Source organism: Sciurus vulgaris, assembly GCF_902686455.1.
Source record: "Sciurus vulgaris genome assembly, chromosome: 2".
NCBI lineage: Eukaryota > Metazoa > Chordata > Mammalia > Rodentia > Sciuridae > Sciurus > Sciurus vulgaris.
Genome location: NC_136462.1, coordinates 13,224,076 through 13,247,968, shown reverse-complemented (window position 1 = coordinate 13,247,968; position 23,893 = coordinate 13,224,076). Strand labels below are relative to the sequence as shown.

General features: G+C 63.3%; 2 protein-coding genes across 6 annotated transcripts in view; one reads left to right on the top strand and one right to left on the bottom strand.

The window, feature by feature from the left end:
- The first annotated feature begins 298 nt into the window (after positions 1–298).
- CHGA (chromogranin A) lies at positions 299–11,919 on the top strand. Its single transcript, XM_079127614.1, has 8 exons — positions 299–539; positions 1,169–1,215; positions 3,386–3,479; positions 4,172–4,240; positions 6,173–6,271; positions 7,801–8,187; positions 8,815–9,284; positions 11,427–11,919. Exons 1-8 carry the CDS (start codon positions 494–496, stop codon positions 11,508–11,510), a joined length of 1,296 nt encoding a protein of 431 aa, XP_078983740.1. The 5' UTR covers positions 299–493; the 3' UTR covers positions 11,511–11,919.
- Positions 11,920–15,935: 4,016 nt separating this feature from the next.
- ITPK1 (inositol-tetrakisphosphate 1-kinase) overlaps positions 15,936–23,893 on the bottom strand; it is a 138,330-nt gene continuing 130,372 nt past the window's right edge. For all 5 annotated transcript variants that reach the window (XM_079127630.1, XM_079127631.1, XM_079127632.1 and 2 more), the window contains 2 exons: positions 21,681–21,843; positions 15,936–17,684 (listed from right to left, as the gene is read on the bottom strand). In XM_079127630.1, coding sequence (XP_078983756.1) covers positions 17,338–17,684; positions 21,681–21,843 — 510 coding nt within the window. In that variant the 3' untranslated portion in view covers positions 15,936–17,337. The remainder of the gene's footprint in view (positions 17,685–21,680; positions 21,844–23,893) is intronic.

The window sequence follows — 23,893 nt, the reverse complement described above, 5'->3', positions numbered from 1 at the left end:
GGTGAAAGCGGGAGATGCACGCCGCGCAGGAAGCCCAGGCGCCAGCGCGGAGCGCGGGCAGTCACCTCGGTGCGCAGCGGAGGGACGCGAGGCTCGGGCTCGGGCAGCGACAGTCCATGGACGCGCAGCAAGCCGGAGGAACGGTCGACGGAGGGGCCGGCGGAGCCCTGCCGTGCCGCCTGGGTCCGCAGCCAGACCCCCGGCGGGCGGCGGGGCAGCGAGGGGCGAGGTTGGAGGTGGAGCGAGCCGCGCCGGACCCCGGGGGTGGGAGTGGGGCGGGGGGCGGCCCGATGACGTCATTTCCGGGGTGGCAGGTATAAAAGCGGGGCGCCGGGCGCCGCTGCCGCCACTGCAGTGCTCCAGCCCCGCGCCCCAGGCTCGCACGCCGACCGGCCAGCAGACCGACCTGCCGACCGGCCGACCGACGGACGCTCGCCGAGCGCCGCGCCCCGCCCGCCGCCGCCCGGCCCTGCCCGCGCCGCCGCCCGCTGCCATGCGCTGCGCCGCCGCCCTGGCGCTCCTGCTCTGCGCCGGGCAGGGTGAGCCCGGCTCGGGCGGGAGGGTCCCCGGGTCCCCGCGCCGCTCCTCACGCCCCCTCGGCGCGCCCAGGTTTCAGCACCACGGACAGCGCCGCCTCCCGCCGGCCCCGCGGCGTGGCCTCCGCCCGGGCCCCGCGGGACGCCTGGCCTTGACCCCCGCCCGCGGGACCCCCGCGCCGCCACTGCCGCCCGGGGCTCGGCCCCGGGCGCTTCCGGGCCAGCGCCGCGGCGCGCCTGGCCGGCCAAGGTCACGGGGGGAGGGGCGGGACGCGCTGCCCGGCCGCCCTCCCCTCCTCCACCCTCCGGCCGCCCCGACTCGTGCCCCTCGCACAGCCCCTCCCCAGCGCCTTCCCCCTCGTCTCCCCGCGTCTCTCCGCCCGCTCCCGCCGCACCGCTGGCCTTGTTTCCGTGGCACTGCCTTCCCCATGCCCTCTCCAGAGCACCCGGGGAAGAGCTGAGGCCCTGCAGGGCAGCCTCTGGGGGCCACCGCTGGGCAGCCCTGCCTCTCATTTGGGTGGGGACAGTTTTGAGGGGGCGTGCTGGGTGAGTGGGCCCCTCTGAGCCCAGTCCTTCCTGACTGGGCTCCGCTGGGCAGAGGAGTGACCCAGGTGCGCTCTTTCTCTTCCCAGTCACTGCCCTCCCTGTCAACAGCCCTATGGATAAAGGGGACACGGAGGTAAGGAGAGTTGCTGGGGATGCCCGGGGATGGGGAGAGAGGTTCTGGTGGACACCTCACAGCCAGTTCTTGGGCAGCTGCAGGAGCGAGCCTGGCATACAGCCAAGAGCCAGCACTGCGGCTGCTGAGCCTGGGGACAGCTTGCAAAAGAAGATATCAAAGATCGCTGGCTTCCCTGCTGTCCCACTGCAGGGACTTCCCCAGCTTTCTCTGAGTGGTACCCATGGGGTCTAGGTGCCAGCCCACTGTCCTGAGCACCTGCGTCCAGCAGGCCCACCAGGGGTGGCTGGGTGGCATGGCTTGGTGGCAGTTGTCCACAGATCTGCAGGGACAGCCCCGCCTCCTGGCTCTGGCCTCCTGTGCACTCCCTCTCCCCCTCAGCTCTGCTAGCACCCTCCACTTCATAGGCACTCAGCCCGGTGCTCCCCAAGGGCCCCGGTGGAAAGATTCCTAAGTATGGCTCCTTTACCCAGGTCCCTGCCGGCTGGGGCCGATGGTGGAGGCCACCCAGGAAAAGGCCTTGGGGGTCACCAGTGTGGGTTTCTTGGCAGGAAGAGACACTCCACCCCAGAAACATGCTTAGAATTCATTCTCTTCTGAGCCAGGGCTGTTTTTCCAGACTCTGGGACTCATCTCCACTTGAGCATTGAGAAATGTCTACTTTTCACTTTCCAGGGTCCATTTTCTTCAGAGGCTACAGTTAAAATCAAAAGTATTCAACTTCAATGTGCCCAATTTGATTTCCCTTTTTTCCCCTCAATTGTATAGAAGCCAGAATTTAAACCTGTATTGCTCATTCTAGCTGTGCAACCTTGGAAAAATTCCTTAACTTCTCTGAGCTTCCCCTTTCTCTCCTTCCCCTTGAGGGGAGGTGTGTAGTGCCCAACACATGGGTCCTCAGAAAATGGGCACTGGTTTTCCTACAGCTTCCCTTTTAGACCTCCCGGTCCTCTGGGACCCCTACCCAATTCCGGTTTCCCAGAATCTGCCCTCACAAACTGGTAGTTCACTGCTATTCCCAGTGGGAGGTCTGGGGTTGCAGAGAGATACAGGGTTCAGGCTGCTGGGTGCTGCTTGCCAGATCCCTTTTGGGGGCCCACTCGGGTCACTGTATTGTTCCAGGGGTGCAGGGTCATGAGCACCAGAGCAGCTGGTTGAGACCTGAATGTTCCTTTGGAGGTGGTGACGGTGCCCACCATGCAGGGCTTGCCAGGTGCCATCCTGCTTCCTTGGGCTGGTTGCCTTGGCATCCTGTAGACACAGCCTTCCGCCCCTCACTCCCCCACCAGTGTTGCCTCATGCACGTCTGACACCTGCTTCTCCGCCTGGCTGTTGGCTGTGGAAGCAGGTCTGAAGCTGCGAGTCCACCCTGGCTAAGTGACACTTCCTGTCTTAGTGTCTCCCACCTGTGCCTCATTACCCTAGAAGGGTTTTCGGTGCTGGGAAGGCACTCTCACTCCTATTTACAAATGAGGAAACTGAGGCTCAGAGAGGTTAAGTGACTTGCCCACGATCACACAGCCCGGATACCATGCTATAGTTGGCACCATCATCAAAGATCGTCTAGTTATTAGATGCCTAGATTTGCACAGCATCTTGCAGGACACTGCCTTCAGGTATAGGCTGCTGTTGGCCTGGGACAGGCACTCAGATGCAGCTGATGTGTGCCCCACATCCAGCTGGGTAGGTGGGTAGATGTACAGCCAGACAGTGAGGCTGATAATGCCTACGTATGACAGCACTGCAGGTGTTGGGATGGAGATCTGGTCCTCTTTCCAGACAAGGGAGAGCCAGGGGAGGGCTCTGTTGCCTCCTGCAATCCAGGAAGACTTCCTGGAGGAGCGGGCCCCTTGGTATCTGCACACCCATGGCACTTCCGTAAGACAGTCTTCGAATTCCCAGAAGCTGTCTGTCACTCTTAGGGAAGCACCCTGGGATGGCAGGTACGAGTGCCCCTGGCCCACCCTGGAGGGCCCGCTGGCCTGGCTGTGCAGCTGGAGTGCCCGGCATAGGGCAAGCACCGCAGGAGGCCTCCCGCCAGCACTGCCGTTGCCGTCGGCCACGATCAGGGCTGCGCTTGAGCCAGGCCTCCCCGGACCCCTGACACCAAAGCCACAGTGCTTCTGTCCTCAGGGGCAGGGGCTGAGCCGCCCGCCCACTCTCTTCCCAGGTGATGAGGTGCATCGTGGAGGTCATCTCCGACACCCTGTCCAAGCCCAGCCCCATGCCCATCAGCCCCGAGTGCTTGGAGACTCTCCGAGGAGGTAGGGGCTGCCTGCTGCGCTGGAGGTGGCGTGTGGCTGGGGCGGACTCCTCTTTCCACTCAGCCGTCACCCAGCGAGGACCTGCCTCGGCCAGTGCCACGCTGGGGCCTGGAGCCTGTGGGCTGCGGAGGGGACGGATGTGGTCATTCGACTTCTGGGCAGAGTGTGGCCAGGTCTGGAACAGCAGTCCCGCAGGCTGGGGCCCCCGTGGCGAGGGTTCTGTGCTCCCGGGTCGGAGCACTTCCGGCCCCGGTCTCTGCCCGTGGGGCTGTGATAAAGGACGGTTGCCTTGAAGCTGAAGGGCCTAGTCTTCCCCGCCCGGCCAGCTTTGGCCAGCTCCTGGGAGGCGCCAGGAGCGTGGAGGTGGGGGCTTTAGTGGCCGTCAAGAGGTGGACAGTGGAGGACAGGCATTCGGGTGGAGAGGCCTGGAGCGGGAGCGTGTAGAGTCACTGTGCATCCCCAGGGCCTGCTGCCCCTGGGCTGAGGTCTGCTGGGACCCTGGCTGGCCTTTCCAATGTGCTAGAACAGCGCCTGACCCTCGGCGGAGGACATCGCCACAGCGTTGCCTCAAGATCCGATCGGACCGCTGCCGCCCATCCGGATTTCCAGAGGAAATTCCTGGTGCTCGGTGAAGTGCTGACGGCCTCTCTCTTGACTTGTTCTCTAAGCCACTGTAACTGCTCCTTCTCTAGATGAGCGGATCCTGTCCATCCTGCGACACCAGAATTTACTGAAGGAGCTCCAAGACCTTGCTCTCCGAGGTACTTTCCAGCCACGTGCTAGGATTCTGGGTAAATCCATCAGCTGAGAATCAGAAGATGCGGAGGGAGGTGGGCAAGACCCTCTGGGCACACACTCACTTCTTTTCACAGAGCAGAAAGGTAGGATCCGCTCTGACACCTGGTTCAATTTGTTACTGGCATGTTAAAGAGATCAAGGTTCAGGGAGGTTGAGTGGCTTGTCCGGGGTACATAGGGACAGGTCTCCTAATACCCCGTGGCCTCTGGAGTTCGGCCATGTCAGGAGGTTGCTTTCGAGACCAGAATGCAGACAGCTTTCCTTCCCTCTGCAAACGGAGGAGTGACTGGTCTCGAGGACAGAGGAAGGGCTCCTCCCCCGCAAACTTCTGCTCCGGGGACAGTGGGGAGGTGGGAGGGCCTTCCTGCCTCGGACTGAGCGCTTTGGAGCGAGGCAGGCTAAGCCGTGCGGTCCCCAGCTGGTACTGCCAGAGCAGGGGTCCTTTTCCAGGACAGTAGGAGTCCACAGCCACTGTCAGGAACAGGTGACCGAGCCGTGGTGGGCGCCTCATCCCTGAGGGTGTCAGAGAGCCTGGGCAGCGCGCTGGGATGGACAGTGCGCTGGGATGGACAGTTAGGCTCTGCCACCCCAGAGGCGGCCCCTGAGGCTTCATGGAAGGCACCACTGGCCGGGCAAACTGGAAAACGTGGGTCCTGGCCCGGCAGCTCCTGGCCGACTCCCCGAGAGACTCGGGGGCCCTCGTGTAGATCAGGACCACCGGCACCCCGGGCACCGACCCAGCGACTGCTTCCAGTGCGAGGGCAGGCCCTGCCTCAGGCCTGGGCTCGTGTCTGGTGGCACTGGTAGGGGCAGGAAGGCTGCTGCAGCTCGGGAGGGCCCCGCTTGGGGCTCTGGGGCAGACCCGGCCGTGTGGGATCGAGAGCTCAGATCTGGGGAGGAGCGATACCCACAGCGGCCCCCAAGTTCACGTGCCTCCTCTGGCTGTGCCCCTGGGTGCGACGCCAGCAGGTGAGGGCGCAGGGAGGAGGGAGGCGTCCTGGCTGCTGGCGGCGCTGGGCGGCCCCAGCTGTAACGGCCTATGCTGTTAATTTGTCATCGTGGGGTCCGGGCTCGGATTTTTAGCTAAACAATACACTTAGGATTAAACATCAATAGCTAACGTTACATTTAAGTAATGAAATTTAATGTCCTCAGAGACTCAGAGGGAAATGGGTCCTGAAATACCCACCCCGGGTACCCAGCACACATGGTCGCTGCCAGTGACCTGGCACAGCCTCCGCCCTTCCTCCAGGCCCCTGTGCTGTCCTGGCGCACCTGCCTCTGCTCGGCACCCACCCTGTGTGCCCTGTGTATAGCTGATCGAGTGAGGAAATGGCCCAGAGAGGACGGGAAGTCACACCTGCCTGGGCCAACACTGTTCCCTGGTTCACAGCTGCCCCAGAAGTCCCCACAAGAGGAAGGGCCATCTCCAGGTGCAGAGCTGGCCCAGCAGAGGGGCCAGCGCCCAGAGCCAGGCCCAGGTGTGGGGACAGTCAGGGAGGCTGTGGCAGCTGGGCCGGTGCAGGGAGAGCAGGCGCTGGTCACAGTCACAGGTGCTGACCGGGGCTCAGTGCTGCCTGCTCCTGGGGCCTGGATCAAGAGAACCCAGGAGGATGGTGAGCAGCCACCACTGTCCCCTGCTGCCGGGTCCCTGCTTCCAGCCTGATCCCGCCCCTGCAGCCCTCTGCCCCATCGGGGCCTCGCTGGCCCTGTGAGGCACAGGCGGTGCCCGCTGTCCTCTCCCAGAGCAGGGACGAGCCTGCAGAGGCGGCGTGGCCCCGATGGGCCCTTCAGCCTGCGTGGGTCCCTCAAGGGCTCCCGCTGTGCACAGGGAGGGGCGACCTTGGTCTCCTGGCAGCTGGGACCCAGTGGGCCTCTTGTCCTCCTCGCCCCAGGGGCCCAGGAGAGGACGCAGCAGCACAAGAAGCACCGCAGCTTCGGGGAGCAGCTCTCGGAGGTCCTGGAGAACCAGAGTGGCGAGGCCACGTCCCCAGGTCAGAGCTGGCCCCGCTGCCCCGGGGGCAGCAGCGATGGCGGGGTCTCCATGCCTAGGCTTCCCAAGAGCCGGGAGCTCCTCCTGCAAGCCCCGGATGGCAGGGGTCCCCTTGCCCTTACCAAGGCGACCGAGGCGAGCCGCACAGCGAGGGCTTGTCCCCCTGCAAAGCCCGCAGGTGCTCAGGGCGTCCCGTCTGCCCACCACAGGGCTGGGGCTCTGAGGCGGGAGCTCCGCGACCTGGCAGGTCGGCAGTGTCAGCTCTGGGCCTCCCATTGCCCCTGCAGCAGGCCCCTGGCCCAGCCCCTGCCCTCTTGGGACTTGGTGGCTCCTTAGAATAGCCAAGTCGCAGGAGGGCGTGGGGGGCGGCTGACAGGAAACCGGGTCACCGTTCTTGCAACCAAGATGCGTCGCGGGTCGAGGGTGTCATGGCGAGGTGGTCGCTGGGGGAGCCTCAGACCACCTGCACGGGCCGCTCTTTCCACGGGTTAGAGAAGGCCAGGTCCTGGAGTGCGGGGTCCCAGTGGCCCTGACTCTGGGGTTGGAGGGAGCCTACCGGTCAGCGCAGCTTCCCAGACCCCGGCTCACCTGTCAACCTGGTGCTGTGGGGTGCTGCTGCACCCCCCTCCTGGCTTCCCGGGAGTCTGGTGGCCACAGACGCCTGCCATGGCCTCGGGAGGGGCAGAGCGTGGTGTCTGCGCGCGCCCAGAGGCTTTGATGCAGGAGACCCTGAGCCGGGCCTCAGGTGTGAGACCAGGCCCAGCTCGTGGCCTGCAGCCGGCACCAGCACTGGGTAGGCCGCCTTTTCTTTCTGCCACTCAGTTTGTTTCTGTGGCAGGAGTACCGAGCACCCAACACCTGGGGTCCTGGCTAAGCTCCATGGGCAGTGTGCTTGGGGCGCCTTGCTCAGCGGTGCTCATTCTAGCAATGATGGGTTTTTACTGTTAAAAGCTGTCCTGAGGAGACACCTTGCAGAAATACTGAGGAACCAAGCACTCCCACAGGGTACAAAAGGCGGAGAAGCCCCATGTGGAGAGGAGAATGAAGGTGCAGTCTTGGTGCCTCTTACACAGAGAGGTTAAGTGATTTGCCCCAGATCACACAGCAGTTCAGCCAGTGTCCTAATTTTCATGTCAGGGTTCTTTCTTCTGGGGTCATTTTCGAGGTCTGCTGCTTTGTTGTTGTTCTTGTTGTAGATGGACAGAGTACTTCTATTTATTTGTTTTTATATGGTGCTGCTGAGGATTGAACCCAGTGCCTCACACGTGCTATGCAGGTGCTTTGCCACTGAGCTACAGCCCAGCCCAGGGTCTGTTGCTTTTTGTTTGGGGTTTTATTTTTAGATTTTAAGTCACATCCTGCTTTAAGAGGCAGAAATAAAAAACACAATCGAGTTGTGCTTGGATCGAGCCCAGACGTGGAGGAGAACCCTAATCCTCGTCTGGGGCTGAGCTTCCTGGAAGCCAAGGCACGTGACGCCTGGGACCTGCAGCTGGTCCTCAGGGCCTGACTGCGCTGTTGTTTCTGCAGAGGTGACAGAAGAACCGTCCTCTAAAGAGGCTGCAGAGAAAAGAAGAGATGCCACAGAAGGAACCAGGCCCCAGGCACTTCCTGAGCCTGGGCAGGGGCACAGCCAGGCCCCTGGCGAGGAGGAGGCCCCCAGCACCCAGCCACCAGCCAGCCCGGCCGGCCAAAGGCACCCAGGCCCACAGGCTGTGGGGGACAGCGAGGGCCCTGCCCAGGGTCTGGTGGACAGAGAGAAGGGCCCGAGAGCAGAACAAGGGCAACAGACAAATCGGCAACAGGAGGAGGAGGAGGCAGAGGCTGCAGAGAAGGCCGCCCCCGAGGAGGAAGGACCCACCACAGCCTCTGACCCCCCGCTGAGCCTCAGCTACAAGGATTCCCAGAAAGACGAGAGTATGTGTGACATGTGACGGGGCCTCAGCTGGTGTGTCTGGGAGAGGGGGCCGGGTGGGAGGGAACCTCAGCCTTAATCTTGTCTTCATAACAATCCTGAAAGGTGGGCATTGCATCCATTTTCCAGATGGGCAAGTGAAGCTCAGGGAGGGATTTGCCCAAAGTCACACAGCTGATTTGTAGCAAAAGTTGAAATTCCAGCCCCAGTGTGACTTCCACACTATCCTCCCCCTGGGGCCCCAGGGGCAGCAGGGGCTTTGCAGGGGGGTGGGCAGCTCTGAGAACAGGGAGACAGGAGGACAGGTGGGAGCAGGCTGGTCTGGGGACAGCGTCGCCTCTGGTGATGGTTTGGCCGGCTTCCGGCAGCCCTGCTGGGAGCCTGCTGGGCTGGGGCTGAGGCCTGAGGGGCTAGAGGAGGAGGCAGTCTGGCCCACCCGCCCTGGGGGCTCAGAGAGGGTCTTGAAAGGCACAGCATCAGGGTGGGCCTGCCCTCCAGGAAGGCCGTGGACAGGCTGAGGACCCTGGGAGGCAAGCTCGTGGCCCTGACAGTGGCCCTGGCGGTCGCTGGACAGTGATGGACAGGATGCCCCCGGGCCCTGCTCACCCCTGTTCTCATCCACCCCTCAGGTCCGTCTGAGTCTCTGGGGGTAGATGGAGCCCCGAAGCCGGAGGCAGAGGAGACCCGGCCCCCCGAGGGCAGGGGAGTGCGGGTGCAGCCCCGACAGCAGCAGGAGGAGGAGGAGGACCTGGCGGGGACCCCCCAAGGCCTGATCCGGGGTGGGAAGAGCGGGGAGCAGGAGCCGGAGCGGCGGCTCTCCAGGGAGTGGGAGGAGGCCACGCGGTGGAGCAAGATGGACCAGCTGGCCCGGGAGCTGACGGCCGGCAGGCGGCTGGAGGGCGAGGACGAGGAGGACGACCCCGACCCCGACCGATCCATGAAGCTCTCCTTCCGCGCCCGGGCCTTCGGGCCCAGGGGGCCTGGCCTGCAGCTGCGCCGAGGCTGGAGGCCGTCCTCCCGGGAGGACCTGCCCCTGCAGGCGCGAGGCTACCCCGAGGAGAAGAAGGAGGAGGAGGGCAGCGCCAACCGCAGGGCAGAGGTCGGTACAGGGCGGGAGCGGGGCCCGCGGGGGCAGCCACACTCGGTCATCGCTGCCCACCCAGGGACAGGGGCCCCTTGAATCTAGACGAGGAGTGGCGCTCGGACGGGGCTCTCGGGGCTGGGGCGCCCTGGCCCCCGTGGGCAGCGGGGACGGTGCCACAGCAGGCAGGAGCCTTCAGAGCAGCCCGAGAGGCGCTGGGCGTGGGGTCTGTGAGCAGGTTGTGGGAGCGACCGGGCCGCTGGCGCTTCCAGTGGAGAGCAGGGGACAGAGGGCCTGGCAAAACTGGCCTGGGGTCCAGGCTCAGGGCACCCCTGGCCCTGAAAGCCTGGGAGGGCAGTGGGAGGGGACGCTAAGGGTCAGGTCGTGCCCTGGGAAGACAGTGCCCTTGACCTGCCATGTCTCGGCGCCCAGGAGGCCTCTTCCCATGAGAGCAAGGGGCGGGCAGGGCAGCTGTCCCTGGGGCCTGTGTGAATGGGAGTGGGGAGACATGGACGTGTGCTGCAGGTCTGGCTTAGCCCTTCCTGGCTGTGTGACCTTGGGCAGGTCACTGCCTTCTCTGAGCCTCGCTGTCCACCCTCCCCTCTCTGCTCACCTCGGTGACACGTTAGAAAACACATGTGCTTGGGAAGTCAGGCCTGCCCAGGGCCAGGGCCACTCGGATGCGGAACAGGGTGGCTCAGGGTCACAGCCGCCCAGGAGGGTGGGCGCTGGGTTTCCTTGCAGCCAGGCAGTGCCACCTTGGGCTGGAGGAGACCCTGGGGTACTTGATTCAAGCTCAGTTGCTCTGGGGACCACAAGGGACCAGAGCCCTCTCCCCACCCAGAAAAGCCGGTGTCCCTCTCTCGGGCCTGGGTTCTGCTCTGGCAACTAGGCTGGGAGGGGCATGTGCCCATGTCCCCAGGACTGGGCAAGGGCCCCAGGAACAGCACGTCCCCCCACCTCCAGGACAGGAGAGCAGCCCCGGAAGCTGCAGAGCCATGCGGTGCCGGAGGTGCTGCCAGCTGCCCTTCTCCACAGGCAGAGGGCCCCAGGGCGTGGGGTGGGGCGGGGACCCCGAGCTTGTGGACAAGGTGGGGTTGGGGCCTCCTCCCAGCCAAGGGTCTTAGAAACCTCCGCACTGGCCGCCTGTGAACCCAGGGACTCGGCAGGGGGAGGACGGGAGCAGGAGGAGCATGAGTCTGTCACCAGCCCGGGCAGCTTGGTGAGGGCGTTTCAGGATCCGGTTAAGGCGGGGTGCTGGATGGCCCCATGGTGGGCACTTGCCCAGCGCGTGCATGACCCTGGGTTCCCTCCCAGTACCGCAAAGAACAAAGACCCTCAGCATCACAGTCACCCCCAGGGGCAACTGAAGGTCAAGGGGGCTCTGGGTCCTTATTTCCAAGGCAACAGTTGTCAGTATCCCATGAACTGGGCCCAGGTGGGGTCGTAGAGTGACCGCCAAGCTGGAGCTGCCCACAGCAGCCGTGACTCAGCAGGGACCTTAGACGTGCACTCCCAGGCCAGGGCCAGGAGGTGGCTTCCCTGAGCCCGGCTCCAAGTTCGAGGGCATGCTGGGGGTGTCTCCTGATGAGAGGCCTGGCGGCTTTGGGAGGCTGGGCCACAGAGCAGGGCTCGGAGGGTCCCCTGCTCCCCTGACCACCCGGCAGCCTGAGAATCAGGAATCACCTTTGCAGGTGGCTATGGAGTACCTGCCAGTGTCTAGCTCTGCCGCAGGCCCCGTGCACCCTCAGGTATAGAGGCTGTGGAAGACAGACCATGCCCAGTCTGGCCACCCCTGAGGCCATCTGCTGTGGGCTGGGCCACGGGCGGGGCGCTGGAGGGAACCAGGGGCTTCGTGGCCCACATACCCTGCAAGAACAGACTTGTGCCTGCCTGGACCACAGAGGAGGCAGGACTGGATCAGAGGCCCCGGGCTGTGTGCAGTCAGGGCCTCTGCTGCCCGCGTGCCCGCTGGTGCACGACAGCCCTCAGGAAGGCCCCCAAGGTGGTGCCATGTCCCCATGGGACAGGCGGGGCTGCAGGCAGAGCCACTGTCCAAGTCCACACAGCCGACCAGCAGGCCAGCCAGCCTGGCTGACTGTCCCACAGATGCCACCAGCACAGGATGGCTCCCAAGTGACCCTTGGTGTTCTCTCCTAGGACCAGGAGCTGGAGAGCCTCTCGGCCATCGAGGCGGAGCTGGAGAAGGTGGCACACCAGCTCCAGGCGCTGCGGCGGGGCTGAGACGCCAGCTGGTGTGGCCGGCCAGGGCCCCTGGGCACCCTGTGGTCCTGGCTGTCTTGTCCTCTCTGCAGGTCCTGCCCAGATGGCCTGGGCGCTGCTTCCAGTAGGGAGGCGGCTCCCGGCAGCCCAGGCGCAGGCCACCCTGCCGCCCACCCTCCTCCCCACTCCTGCAGCCCTGCCTTGGCCTCTCCTGTGCAGGGCGGGCCCACCACTCCACACAGAGCATCTCCTCTCTGAACACAGGCGGCTTTCTAGAAGACCCTTCTGCCCTCACGCCCCCGGGCACAGCTGCAATAACTTCTGACCTGCCAGTGAAAGCTGAAACTCCTGACTATAATATGTTCTGTACAAAATTTATCTAAGGAAAATAAAATCTGCTCTGGGCTCTTTCCTTTTTCTTTGAATATTTTTCCCTTTCAACTCCCAATGGACACACTGGATTTGAGCAAAAGGACAGGGGAGTTTCAGTCCATCTGGTCTTTTTTGGGCCACTTCTTAGCCGTGGGATCTTAGGCAAGTGGGTTTATACCGCTGGGCCTCAGTTTCCTTGTCTGTAAGATGGATCTGCTGATCTGCCTTAGACGGGGGGTGTATGGGTGAAGTGACCTGTGTATGGGTGAAGTGACCTGTTACTCCTGTCTTGACCACCCCCGAGCTGGGTCATATAGGTGAGGCCAGGCTGGGACAGCCTCTGCTTTCTGAGATGGCGCCCCCAGATGGTGCCTGCCACCAGCCACAGGCACCAGGCCAGCTTGGGACTTTCTGCAGCTGCAGGCCGCCCTTGTCCGAGTCTATTCCTTCCCCGCATGGCCACTGGCCTGTCATGTGCATAGGACCCTGGGACGTCTGAAGCTCTAGTGCATTTAACAGTTCACTAGAACACAGCAGGCCTTGGTCTGTTTCAAAAACGAAGAAACCGAGGCAGAGAAGGTGAGAAGCTTCCCAGAGTCACAGGCAGGGACGGGGCCGCAAGCCCTGAAGCCCTGGCTGTGCAGGACTGTGCCGCCAGGCCAGGCCAGGGCCGGACCCGGCTGACGGCAGGGCCATTCGGTCGCCTGTCAAACACAAGCACATGGCTGCCTTGGGCCGAATGGGCCTGGCATGAGGAGTTGACCAGGATGAACCCTGGCTCTGAGAAGCCCACCACCCAGCAGGGAAAGCCAGACCCTCCCCCAGCCAATGTCACTGGCTGGGACAAGCGTGTGCTCAGCAGGAGGGAGCATAAGCCCACCTCCTCTACTGGAGCCAGCCTGCAGGAGAGGAGGCCAGGTTCGAGCATGGTTCTCCTTGACTGGCGATGGTCTTGGACAGGCATGTCACCTCTCCAGGTGGCTGTTCTGGGGCTAAGATCCCTGGTCTGTGCACCTCAGGTAAGAACAGGCCAGTGAGGTGATGCTCAGGCAGGGTGACGGGAACTTGCAGCAACCTTGGCAGGGGCCTGCCTGGTGCTTTCCTGCCAGGGCTGGGATGGCCACACATCTGGGGAGGTTCAGAGGCATAACTGACACCCACGGGGACCCCAGCAGCTCCCCTCCCTGCCTGTGCTGCAGCATGTTGGCCCTGGGACCCCAGAGGGCCAGCTGGGACTGAGCCCAGGAGTGCTTTCCCCTGAGCTACATCCCTAGTCTTTTTTATTTTGAGGCAGGGTCTTGCTAAGTTGCTGAGGCTGGCCTTGAATTTGTGATCCTCCTGCCTCAGTCTCCTGAGCCACTGGGATTACAGGTGCAGTGCTGTGCCCAGTGCTGGGTGGGATCAGGGAGTCAAGTTCTCAGTCCAGTCTGAACAGGCAAGGTTTGGTGGCAAGAACTCTGGTTTTGGCCTCAGGTTCCAGGGAGCATCCCCAGTCCGATCATTAACTGGAGCTTTAGTCCATTAAGTGAGGAGCTCAGCAGGCCTGCCTGGGCTCTCAGAGCCTCGGTCTCCTCATCTGTAAAATGGGGATAATACCTGCCACCTCCTTACCAGATTGCGCCCAGGGCTGGAGGGGATGGTCACCATGAACCCGAAAAACAGTCCTATGTGGCATGCGTTGTCAGGGGGCGGCTCAGGAAGCCAGTCGCCCACTACTGCTGCTGCCCATCCCCAGGCACAGAGGCCCGCCCTCCCCACACTGCTGCTATTCTGTGTTTATTCCTTCACACTTTGCAGAGTCCCCTGCCCGGCCATGATCACAGAATGACAAACGCAGCACTAGCTGTGTTCCCAGGCCATCAGCAGTCAAAACACACACTACCCAGATTAGCTGGTAAAGAGATAACACAGGGACTCCTTGTCCCCAGAATCACCATCCTAAGGACCAGCCACCTACGTCACCATCACACGGAGCAAATGTGCTGGAGCCAGGAGGCAGAAGCCTGGTTATATACAGCACTGCACAGACTCTGTGTTGGGACATCACAGACCAACTCCAGCCCAGCCTGGGATTCTGGTAGGGTTGCTTGTGAACAGTTGAGTTGGAGCGAAAGCAGAGGTCACATGGCATAGGTGGGGGCACTACCGGCGACACCTGGTGAAACCCGGCCTGAGCAGCTTGTAGAGTGTGCTAGAGAGGCGTGACCCTGCACACCTCCAGGGTGCTCGGCCCCCTCCAGATGCCAGGTTACAGATGTCCTGGCAGTGAAGAGAAAATGCAAGGGTTTCTGGAAAGGCCCTGGGTGGATAAGAACCCAAGCTGCAGAGGCCATGCTGCCAGCGGGAACCTGCTCCCCTCCGTGCAGAACGTGGGGAGGTCGCCCCACGTCCACACTGGGATGGCTGTGTGGAAAGAAGCAGAGGCAGACCCTGATCATGAGGGAGGACCGGAGGTCACATCACACTGGCAGGGCAGACGGGTACATCTGCAGCAGGTGTGGGCAGGCGGCCCCAGAGGTGGGGACCTAGAGCCCCCAATGGACGAGGGTCGTGCGCTGGTCCACCCAGGGTAGCCTGCAAGGAGCTACCTCCTTCAGGACCCGGTGCCCAGCTCCAGGGCTCTGGAGTCCCAGGGCCAGCGTGCTGTGGCAAGGCAGGGAGGGGAGCTGCTGGGGTCCCACAGGGTCAATGATCAGGGAAGACCCAAAGCCCAGGGACATCAATGAAGCCATCCAAGGGCTCTCTGTGGCCAGTGGCCAGCAGAAATGCCCGAGTCAAAGATGTCTTCCAGGCCGAAGGGACACAGGCTCCCTTGGTCTCAGAGTGGCCGTCTAGCTGACACTGGTCACTCTCTGTGGTTGTCCAGAAAACCAGCTTCCCGTGAGAGTTTCCAACCTATCGTGAAGCCCCCTTGGTGGCCTCTGAGGACTGCTCCTTCAAGGTCGTTTTCTCTTTCACTGCTAGGATTACAGACATGGGCAGGCCAGTACCACGTGCCCCACAGAATCCCTTGAGGCCTCAGTGGTGTGACACGGGGACCGATCAGCCCCACCCACCGTGCACTGCAAAGCCACACTTCCAGGACACCAGGGGTGAAGACCTGATCCAGGACAGACTCCTGCTCCCCTGGTGGGGACAGACACCAGCAGATGGCACTTGGGGTACAATGTGTATGAAGTCACGTTGCTCTACAAAGTATCCTTGGCCACAGCTGGACCCAAGGCCTCTGGTCCCAGGGCCACAGCAGACTGTGCAGGTGACCCTCTGAAACCACCCGAGGCTTGGCCAAATCATGGTCCTGCCACTTGCTCCTGCTGCCCCTCAGCAGCCCTGTTCCCTGACCACCACCAAGAAGGGACGCCCCAGTGCCAGCCAGATGGCCAAATGGGAAACAGAAGCATGGCACGGGCCAGCCTGCCCAGGACGCGGGTAGGGACACAGGCCAGCCTCCCTGGGACGCGGGCAGGGCTGACTTCTCTGCTTAGCGGGTCTTCCTGTGGCCTCAGTGCCTTCGGCAGGCTGTTCCAGGGGACAGGCTGCCACAGCTAACTTGCCTCAGAGGGCCCGTCTCCCCGACACCCACCCCCAAGGTCAAGGCCAGCAAGTCCTCAGGGACACCAACTGGGAGAAGCACTCTGGGACCAACAACGGTCAGCATGCACACGGGGCACGTGGAGGACAGGGTCTCCTGTCCTGGCTGCTAAGCCCCTCGAGGGGTGGCGGGGGCCCCATCACCACCCACAGTGCCTGTCCATGAACCCATGGCTGCCAACGGCATCCACCAGCCTGGATGGGCTGGTCCTGTGCTGTACCCAACAGCTGCCAGGCGGTCACGGGACCACCTCCACTGGGGAAACCTCTGTCCTGGTCATCACTGTGAGGCTGGTGGGAAGGCCACGTGGCCAGAGGGCAGTTCCCGGGTATCTAGGCCTGGACCCTGCCGCGTGTGACCCGGGCTCACTGAGCAGAAGGAACGGAGGTGCCAGGCCACCCTGCGCGCCGCTGCTCTCCAGGCCCTGCCCGAGGCAAGGCCAGGCGGGTGACAGAACAGGAGCCACACTGCAGGAATGCGGGTTGATCTCAGTAGTTTATTCTGGAGACAAAGCAGTGCAAGAGGCTGCCCCGCGTCCCCATGCCCCGGGCTCAGGGTCGGGCCCAGGAGGGTGACGAGCAGGCATCCCTCAGGGTCAACACTCAGGTCCTGTAAACGCGGCCAGTCCTGGGCCGTTCTTTCCAAGGAGGCCAGGCAGTCCTGGTGGCTTCCAGCCCTGGTGCTGGCCCAGTCCCTCCTTGTCCAGAGGAGGACCCACCCGAGTGCCCGGCTCAGGGGCTCTGCGGGGCCTCCGGGGCTCCCTCCAGCGTCCTCCGTCCCACTGGGCCACGCGGGACAGCTTGGCGGCCCTTTTCTCTTTCCAAGTGAACTGCATTTCACAAGATCACACTGGGCCGGGTCCCTCACCTGGCCTGTGTCCTCAGGGGCCCCTCCTGCAGACTTGGGGTCAGTGAGTGGTCAGCCTGCTGTGGCAAGTGGGTCTGGGCAGGTGTGGCTGTCTGGCAGGCTGGCTTGGTGCCTGCCGTGCACAGGAGTGAATGAGGGGCAGCAGCAGCCTTCTCTCACCCGGGAAGAGGGACCTGCTGGCCGTGGTTCCCAGGGGAGGTGCCCACTGTCCTCCAGGTGTTGGGGAGAAGCAGGTTGCCCCACAGGCAGGGCACTGGGCACCTGCCAGCTGCCCTTCTCTGGACCTGACTGCCCTCTAGAGACCAGGGGAGGCTGAGAGGAGACTGGGAGAGTGGTCCAGGGAGGGCAGTGGCAGGTGGGACCCACAGAGGGCCTGGGGGCCCAGGGAGCAGTGAAGAGTGGCAGCAGCCAGGGTCTGGGCCTCGGCCCACAGGAAGCTTCCTCTCCCCGTGGGCAGGGCCAGGACCTCACAGCATTCTCGAGGAGCCGCTGTCCCTTGGCTTTGGGGAGGGAGGGGTCAGCAGCTCCCCTGGGGGGTCAGCCTGGAAGGGCCAAGGTGGGCAGAAAGGGTCAGGTCTGGGGCATGGGTGGACCTGGAAGAAGGGGAACCATTCTCGGCGCTCTCTGCTCAGCCGTGGACAGCCCGGGGGAGCGGGCCTCCCTCCAGGGTCCTGGAGCCTGGTCCACAGCAGCCATGGGGACAGACGGACAGATGTGCACACACTCCTGGCACCCACCCACCCACACGCACACACACCCACACTCAGACCTAGTGTTGAGACGAGCTGTGTAAACTGGGAAGGTCACAGGCAGGAAGCAGGCGGTCCCTGTCCCCGAGGCTGGGCCACTGTTCCCTCCATCTCCCCACCCCTCGTTTAGACCACGACGTCAGAAAATCAGGTCAAAAATTAAAAAAGGAAGCATCAGATCCTCGGGAACTCCTAGTAGCGTCCGTTGGGAACCGACGGCCCAGCGGTGTGCTCGCGCCCCGCGCCGCCCTGGGTCCAGGCTCCGTGGCTACTGTGAGGAGGCCTTGGTGGCCAGGGAGGCCACACAGTGCTGCTGGAAGCTGGGCGAGACGCCCGCGGTGCAGCCGAGTCTCTGCTGCGGCAGCTTGGTGGCACCGCCCGCACTGGCCTCGGCCTCTGCCATCCAGGGCGCGTCCTGGCCCAGCACGCTGCCGCAGCAGCCCGCGCTGGCGCCGCACGTCCACTCGCCCGCCAGGCTGCCCGCCTGCTCTGCCGGGAGCCTGTTGTGCCTCAGCGGGGCCACGTCCCCCGCAGCGGCGCCCGTGCTCTGGCCCTGCAGGACGGTGGCGATGTGGTTCAGGAGGTCCGAGAAGAACTCGCTCACACCCTCGTAGCCTGGGATGGGGAGAGACGGCAGGAAGTCAGTGGGTGTGGGGGGCAGGGGCAGGCCCTGAACCCGAGAAGCAGCGAGCGCCACTGACTAAGTGCCTGTCCACCCCCTGCCATGGTGTGGACAGGGCCCCCTGAAGTGTGCAGCTAGGAGAGGTGGTGGGACCTTTAAGGGGTGGGGCCTGGCGGGAGGCCTTTTGGTCACAGAGGGGTTGGGAGATGCCCTGGAAAGGGGTATTGGGACCTAGCACCTCTTCCCTGCACTCTCTTTTCCAGGCTTCCTTTGCCAACTGCTCCCCGCCCCCCATTATGTGCTGCTTTGCCACAGGCCCAAAGCCACAGGGCCAGCTGAGCAGGGACTGAAACCGCCAAAACTGAGAGCCGAAACAAACCCTTCCTCTTTTTCCTTTTTTTGTGTGTGTGTGGTACTGAGGATCGAACCCAGGGGCACTCTGCCACCAAGTGACATTCCCTACCCGTTGTATTTTTTATTTTGAGACAAGGATGCCCACCATAGAAACAAAAATGGCAAGGCTGGCCTGGAACCTGCAAGTCCTCCTGCCTGGGCCTCTTGAGTAGTGGGTGCAGGTAGGCGCCACCGTGCCCAGCGACCCTTCCTCTTCTCATCATCTCACTCATTTTGTCAGAGTCACGGGAAGATGATGAACCCACCACCTGAGGTGGTAAGACGTACGGATGGGGGTGCAAGACCAAAGCCCACTTCCCCGAAGGATGCACGGCCTCCGTGGGGCGTGCCTGACCCTGCCTCAGGCCTGACTCCTGGCCACTGCATCTGTCCTGAGCCTCAGCTTCCTCAGCTGTCCTCTGAGAGGACACCACCGCTCCTGCGGGCGTCACCCAGCGGGGCTGGAGCGCGGGTGGCGTCTGCCCCAGAGCAGACACAACCCAAACTGGAAGTGTTCCTTTTCCACCCTAAAACACAGGGCGGCCCCGCGCCCTGCTGGGTCTCGGCACTCGGGGAGACTCCAGGACCGTGAACTGCCTGTGTCTGCCTGGGGCGACGCTCCCCAGCCAGAGGCCAGCGGGGCAGCAGCGTCCTCGGGAGCCTCAGCAGGTTCCGACCGGGTGAGGCCTCCCGAGGCCACCACACCGCTCAGATGCGCCCCGTGTGGGGGCCTCCGCCTGCCTGGGCCGAGGTGGAAGGACGAGAACGGGACACAGCCCTGGGGCCGTGGCAGGCAGGCAACGCCTTGCAAGGGGTCGCAGCGTGCCAGCCTGGGGTCAGGGCACTGCCCTCCCTGCAGAAGCTGCCACTGCTGCCAACCGTGCCCTGCTGAGGCCACTGGGCACTGGCACAAGCTCTGGATGGCATTCCCAGCCACTGTCACAGCTGGGGGCACCTCTCACAGAAAAACTCCAGGGGTGTGTGGGGCCAGCTGCTGGGGCTCCTCCATGTCCAGACAGCCGGGGAGCAGGGAGGCCACGCGGCGGGTGTGCAGGGCCTCCGGGACCATTGCCTTCACAGACCTGCTCCGCTTGACAGAGGAAACGTGGGACTGCTAACCACAGTTAACAGGTGAGGCGTCCCTGCCAGTGTTCAGAGGGCACGCACGCAGTGCTGGCCATGCGACTCTCAGTTCCTGTTCCTCGGCCTGCTGCATCTTTGCAGCCTCCATTTTATAGAGGAAGACACTGAGGCTCAGAGAGGTCCAGAGTCACAAAGCTCCTCAGAGGCACAGCTGAAACCTGATCTAGGCCCTCTGGTCCTGTGTCTTAGAATACTGCATGGTGCTGGGAGGCCCCCACAGGACTGGGTGCCCCGTTGGCCCTGAGGCTAGGGGCGAAGGGCAGGGCAGATCTGGGTCTGAGGTGCCCAGGCTTGTGGACCTGGTTGTTGGGAGCCTGAGCAGGAACACGGGAGGCCCTCTGTCAGGCCTCCAGGGAATCCAGGAGGCTGTTCCTCAGCAACCACTCTGCTTTCGTCCCCAGACTAGGCACAGAGGCCCCAGGGGAGCCAGCAGAGGTAGGGTGGGGTGCAGAGGCACTGCCTCCTTGGAGGCCTGCAGATGAGCAGGCGGCGGGGTGGGTTGACACAAGTAGGGGCAGACAGGTGGCAAGGAGCAAGCCAGCTCCACATGGGTGCTGGGCACACCCGTGGCCTCTGTCCTGCAGGGTAGGAGGCTGGTCCCACTTGCAAGGAGCAGACGGGCAGCGACCAGGTGGCCTGAACCACCAGATTGTGCAGGCAGAGCCTGGACTTGAACCCAGGGCTGGGCTCCAAGAGGCAGGAAGTCTCGTGGTCAGAGTGCAGGCTTAGGGCTGCCGGCGGTGCCCTGGCCCACCACTTAGGGGCCTTGTGACCCCTAAGTGAGCCCTGGCCCACCACTTAGGGGCCTTGTGACCCCTTGTGACCCACTGAGTCTCAGTGCCTGGCCTCATCCTCCTTGGCAAAAGGTGAGCATGGCAGTCCCCCTGGGCAGGCAGCGGGAGGACCAGACTGGCTGCCGCCTGCCTCCACAAGGGCCTGGCTCGAGGTGGCCTCTGGAAGGGCCGCTACGGCACCTGAGGTCCTGAAGTTACCTCCCCTGGGGTGCAGCCTACCCAGGGCCACACCCCTGCCTGGCCCCAAGGCTGCACGCAGAGCCATCTCCCAGACACCAACTCCCCCATGCCCAGGCCTCCGGGGCCACCTCGTGCTCCAGGGCCACCCTCAGGAGCAGACTCCACCAGCCTCTGCCGGGTGTGGCCTCCACCCTCCTGCAGTCCTAGGGCTCCGCCCCCCACCCAGCCATGCTGGGGTGGCCCTTCTCTTGGCTCCCCTGGAAGAAGCCTCCCTGTCCACGCTGGCTCAGTGACTGTCCCCTGGACACAGCAGACTCTCAGGGAAGCCTCCCATGCTTCCTCCTGAAGTCCCTTGATGTGGCCTTCCCTTCCACCCAGCCCGGGCTCCACGCCCCCCCATGCTGCCACCACACCCCTGCCCTGCTCCTCATCCCCAGGTCCTCTGGCTGCACCCCCAGCTCCCCAGCTCCCTCCCTCTTGCTCTAGTTGACCCCAAGGCTCCGCCCAGGGTGACCGACACAGACCTTAGATGCTGCTCCCAGGTGAGACCCAGAGTCCTCGCCCCGCCGCAGCAGGCTGCTGCCCTCTGACCCTCTTGCTGCCATCCTGTGCCCTCAGACACGAGGCCCCAGAGGCCACAGCCTGGGACTGCGCTCCACCCCTGGTGGGTCTGCTCTAGTGTCCCTGCTTCACAGAGGCGCCACCAGCCACCCCACGCCTCCGGCCCCTGCCCTCCCAATTACGGCATCGCCTAAGGCTGGACCGGGGGCCCCAGGCACCCGACGGCGACAGCTGGGCGACAGGAGCCTGTTTCCTGAGGGAACAGCAGTGCTGCCTGGAGCAGCCCGTGTGCCCGGGCGAAGCACAGTGTCACCGCGTCACCCAGCTGCTGCCTGGTACCACAGCCGCGGAGCTGGAAGCCACGAAGGAGGCTGGCATCTCCTCCCGTGAGGCGCTACAGAGGCAGCAGGGAGAAGAGAAGGGCCAGCAGGCCCGGGCCACGCCTGAGGCCCCAGCTGCTCAGGAGCCTGGGCTGGGAGAGCGTGCGGCCTGTGGGGGTCGGGCGGAGCCAGAATGGACGCCACCTCTAACTCCGTGCGAGGGTGGCCTGGGTGAGCACAGTCCGGCTGTGTGACCCTGGACTAGGTCTTCCCTTAGGGCCACCGCGCTGTCCCTACATGCAACTGTGGGGAGCTGTGGCCCCTTCAAAGTCCTTGAGCCCCTGAGTCTGGAAGGGCTACAGGGGTGCACTTATCTGGCAGCTCAGGTCAGCTGGTGAGAGGGCGCGTGAACCACCGCCCAGCCCTCCCGCGCAGGACGCCCGCCGTGGGGAGCCCTTCCTTGGGTGCGGCGGAGGGGTCAGAGGCAGGGCAGCACCTGCCCAGGCCCCGGTCAGGGCCGCTCGTCTGCCATTACCCGCAGATGCTGGACCACAGACTGCTGGCGGCGGCCGGGGCCACCAGCCCGCCCGCTGCTCACCTGGGAAGGCGTTGATGTCGATGACCGCATGCTGCCCCGTCTGGTTGTTGATGATGATGTCAATGCCGAAGAGCGACACGCCCAGCGCCTGCCGCAGCGCCCGGGACAGCTCCCGGATGACCTCATCGCTCGGCCGCTCGAACACGCCCTCGATCTTGTCCAGCTGTGTGACAGGCCAGACCAGGGTGAGGAGGTGGCGCAAGGCCCTGCCACCCTTCACACCCACTCAGCAAGCAGCAGGTCAGCACCGTCCACGTCCTGCTGCGAGCTGGGCAGGTGCTGGGTGCTGCGTGCCGTCTGGAGACTGATGTCCAATTTTACATCCAGGGAAACCGGGGCTCAGAGAGGGTCAGGACTGGTCCATGGTAACACAGCTTGAAAGCACAGGGAAGGATGTGGACCTGTTTTTTCAGACTCTAAAACCCACGTCTTTTAGCAGGGAGGAAGGGAGAGGGCCACTGTGGACCCAGAAGACATCCGGGTGCAGAGATCACCGGATCCTGACCTTGAAGGCAGGGAGGATCTGGGTCCTTGGGCAGGATGGGAAGGGGGAGGGACACCTGGTGGGGGGACGGGAAGTAAGAAGCAGCAGGAGGTAAGAAGCTGTGGGAGCTGCCGGGACGCTGGCATGCAGTTGGGGCAGAGGCCGGGAGTCCTCCACATCTGCGAGCACCTCTGCAGACTCGGCGGAGTTGAGGGTTCTGGGACTGGGTCTTGTTACGGAAGGGCGGGCAGCATGTCGAACTTGACTTTCTGGCCTGCGGCTACAGGGGGTGTTTCCCTCCTCTCTCCCTCCCCCTTCCCTGGGGGCTGCTCAAGGCTGCTCCCACTTCATGCCCGGGGTCCAAGTGTGGCTTTTGGGAAAGCTTCCAGGGGTGAGAGGGCTGTCTCGGTCCCCAGGTCTCCTCCCTTGACCGCCCAGGTTCTGCTTTATTCCCAGGGGCCTGGGACAGGCACGCAGCCTTCTGTGCTCAAGCTCGGCCCAGCGGGAGCCTCCATGCACGGGAGGGCTTCTGGAGCCAGGGACTCAGAGCCAGGGACTAGATGTGAATCCTGCAATGACCTGCTAGCTCTGTGACTTGGAGAAAAGCTCTTGATCTGAGTCTCAGTTTACTCTTCTCTAAAATGGAACCAACGGAGCCTCCATCCTAGACTTGCTGGGAGGGAAGAGGTGTGTGGCAAGCAGGGACACCTGGGCCTGGCTGGCAGGAGCCTATCTGATTCAGGGCAGGGACTGCCTGGGTGACTTCAGGCAGCTGAACGGGGCTCAGCTGGTGCCCATGAGATACTGGAGTTCTGGGGTTGCAGGCTGAGAGGCCAAAGAGGAAGGGGTGTAGACGCAAGTACATCTGGGCCAGAGAGTGAAATGTGGAATTCGCAGCCGGCCCAGCAATTCTGCTCCTGGGGTCCCCCCAAGGGCTGCAAACCAGGGCCCGAGCCCCGCACACCAAGGTCCACTGCAGCTTCCTCCGCCAGGCTGCGAAGCCACCCACCAGCATTGGCAGGCGAGTGGTGACACACGCCACGGGTGTGGGTGCCACTAACTCCGTTCATCTACAGAGGGATACGATTCTGACACCTATGATACACACAAACTTTGAAAACGTCACACTAAGAGGAAGAAGACACGGAAAGCTCCTGTTGCATGACATTTGTGTAAGATGTCCAGCAGGGGACGGGGTCAGAGCAGCAGTGGAGGGACGGGGAGTGGGGCTCATGGTCCAGGGGATGGGAAAGTTCTGGAAGGAAGCAGAGATGTGCTGTGGTTGGGCCACACTGTGAAACTACCAGTTGCACTGGATTTCTCTTTAAAAGTTAATTTTATCCATGCAACTTCATCTCGATGTTTTTAAAAAGTGAGGCTGGGTCAGAGGGATGAGCATAGAGCCCTGGCCACCAAGACAAATGGCCTTTGGCCCTGAAGTGGACAGCAGGGAACTTCCAGACAGGCACCCAGCAGGGACCGAGGCCACACTGTCCGTGTCCTGTGGTTCATGCCACTCGGCTGGCTCTGCAGGGCAGAACAGCAGGCCCATCCTGCCCACGACCCCAGTGCCCTGGGGAAACTCCTTAGTGGCATCGGCAGCCTGGCTCAGCGGGGTGCTCAGCACCTGCCTGAGCTCCTTGGGCCACTCACGGTCAGAGGCTGAGTCCAAGGAGGAGCTCAGCTGCTGGTCCCACAGCCCAGCGTCCTCACCAAGTCAGAGACCCAG

Bases quoted from the DNA above. Each gene is read 5' to 3' on its own strand.
- CHGA (XM_079127614.1), top strand. From the start codon at position 494: ATGCGCTGCGCCGCCGCCCTGGCGCTCCTGCTCTGCGCCGGGCAGG. The intron at 1,216-3,385 runs GTAAGGAGAGTT...CTCTCTTCCCAG, and splicing joins TGGATAAAGGGGACACGGAG to GTGATGAGGTGCATCGTGGA. The intron at 3,480-4,171 runs GTAGGGGCTGCC...CTCCTTCTCTAG, and splicing joins CTTGGAGACTCTCCGAGGAG to ATGAGCGGATCCTGTCCATC.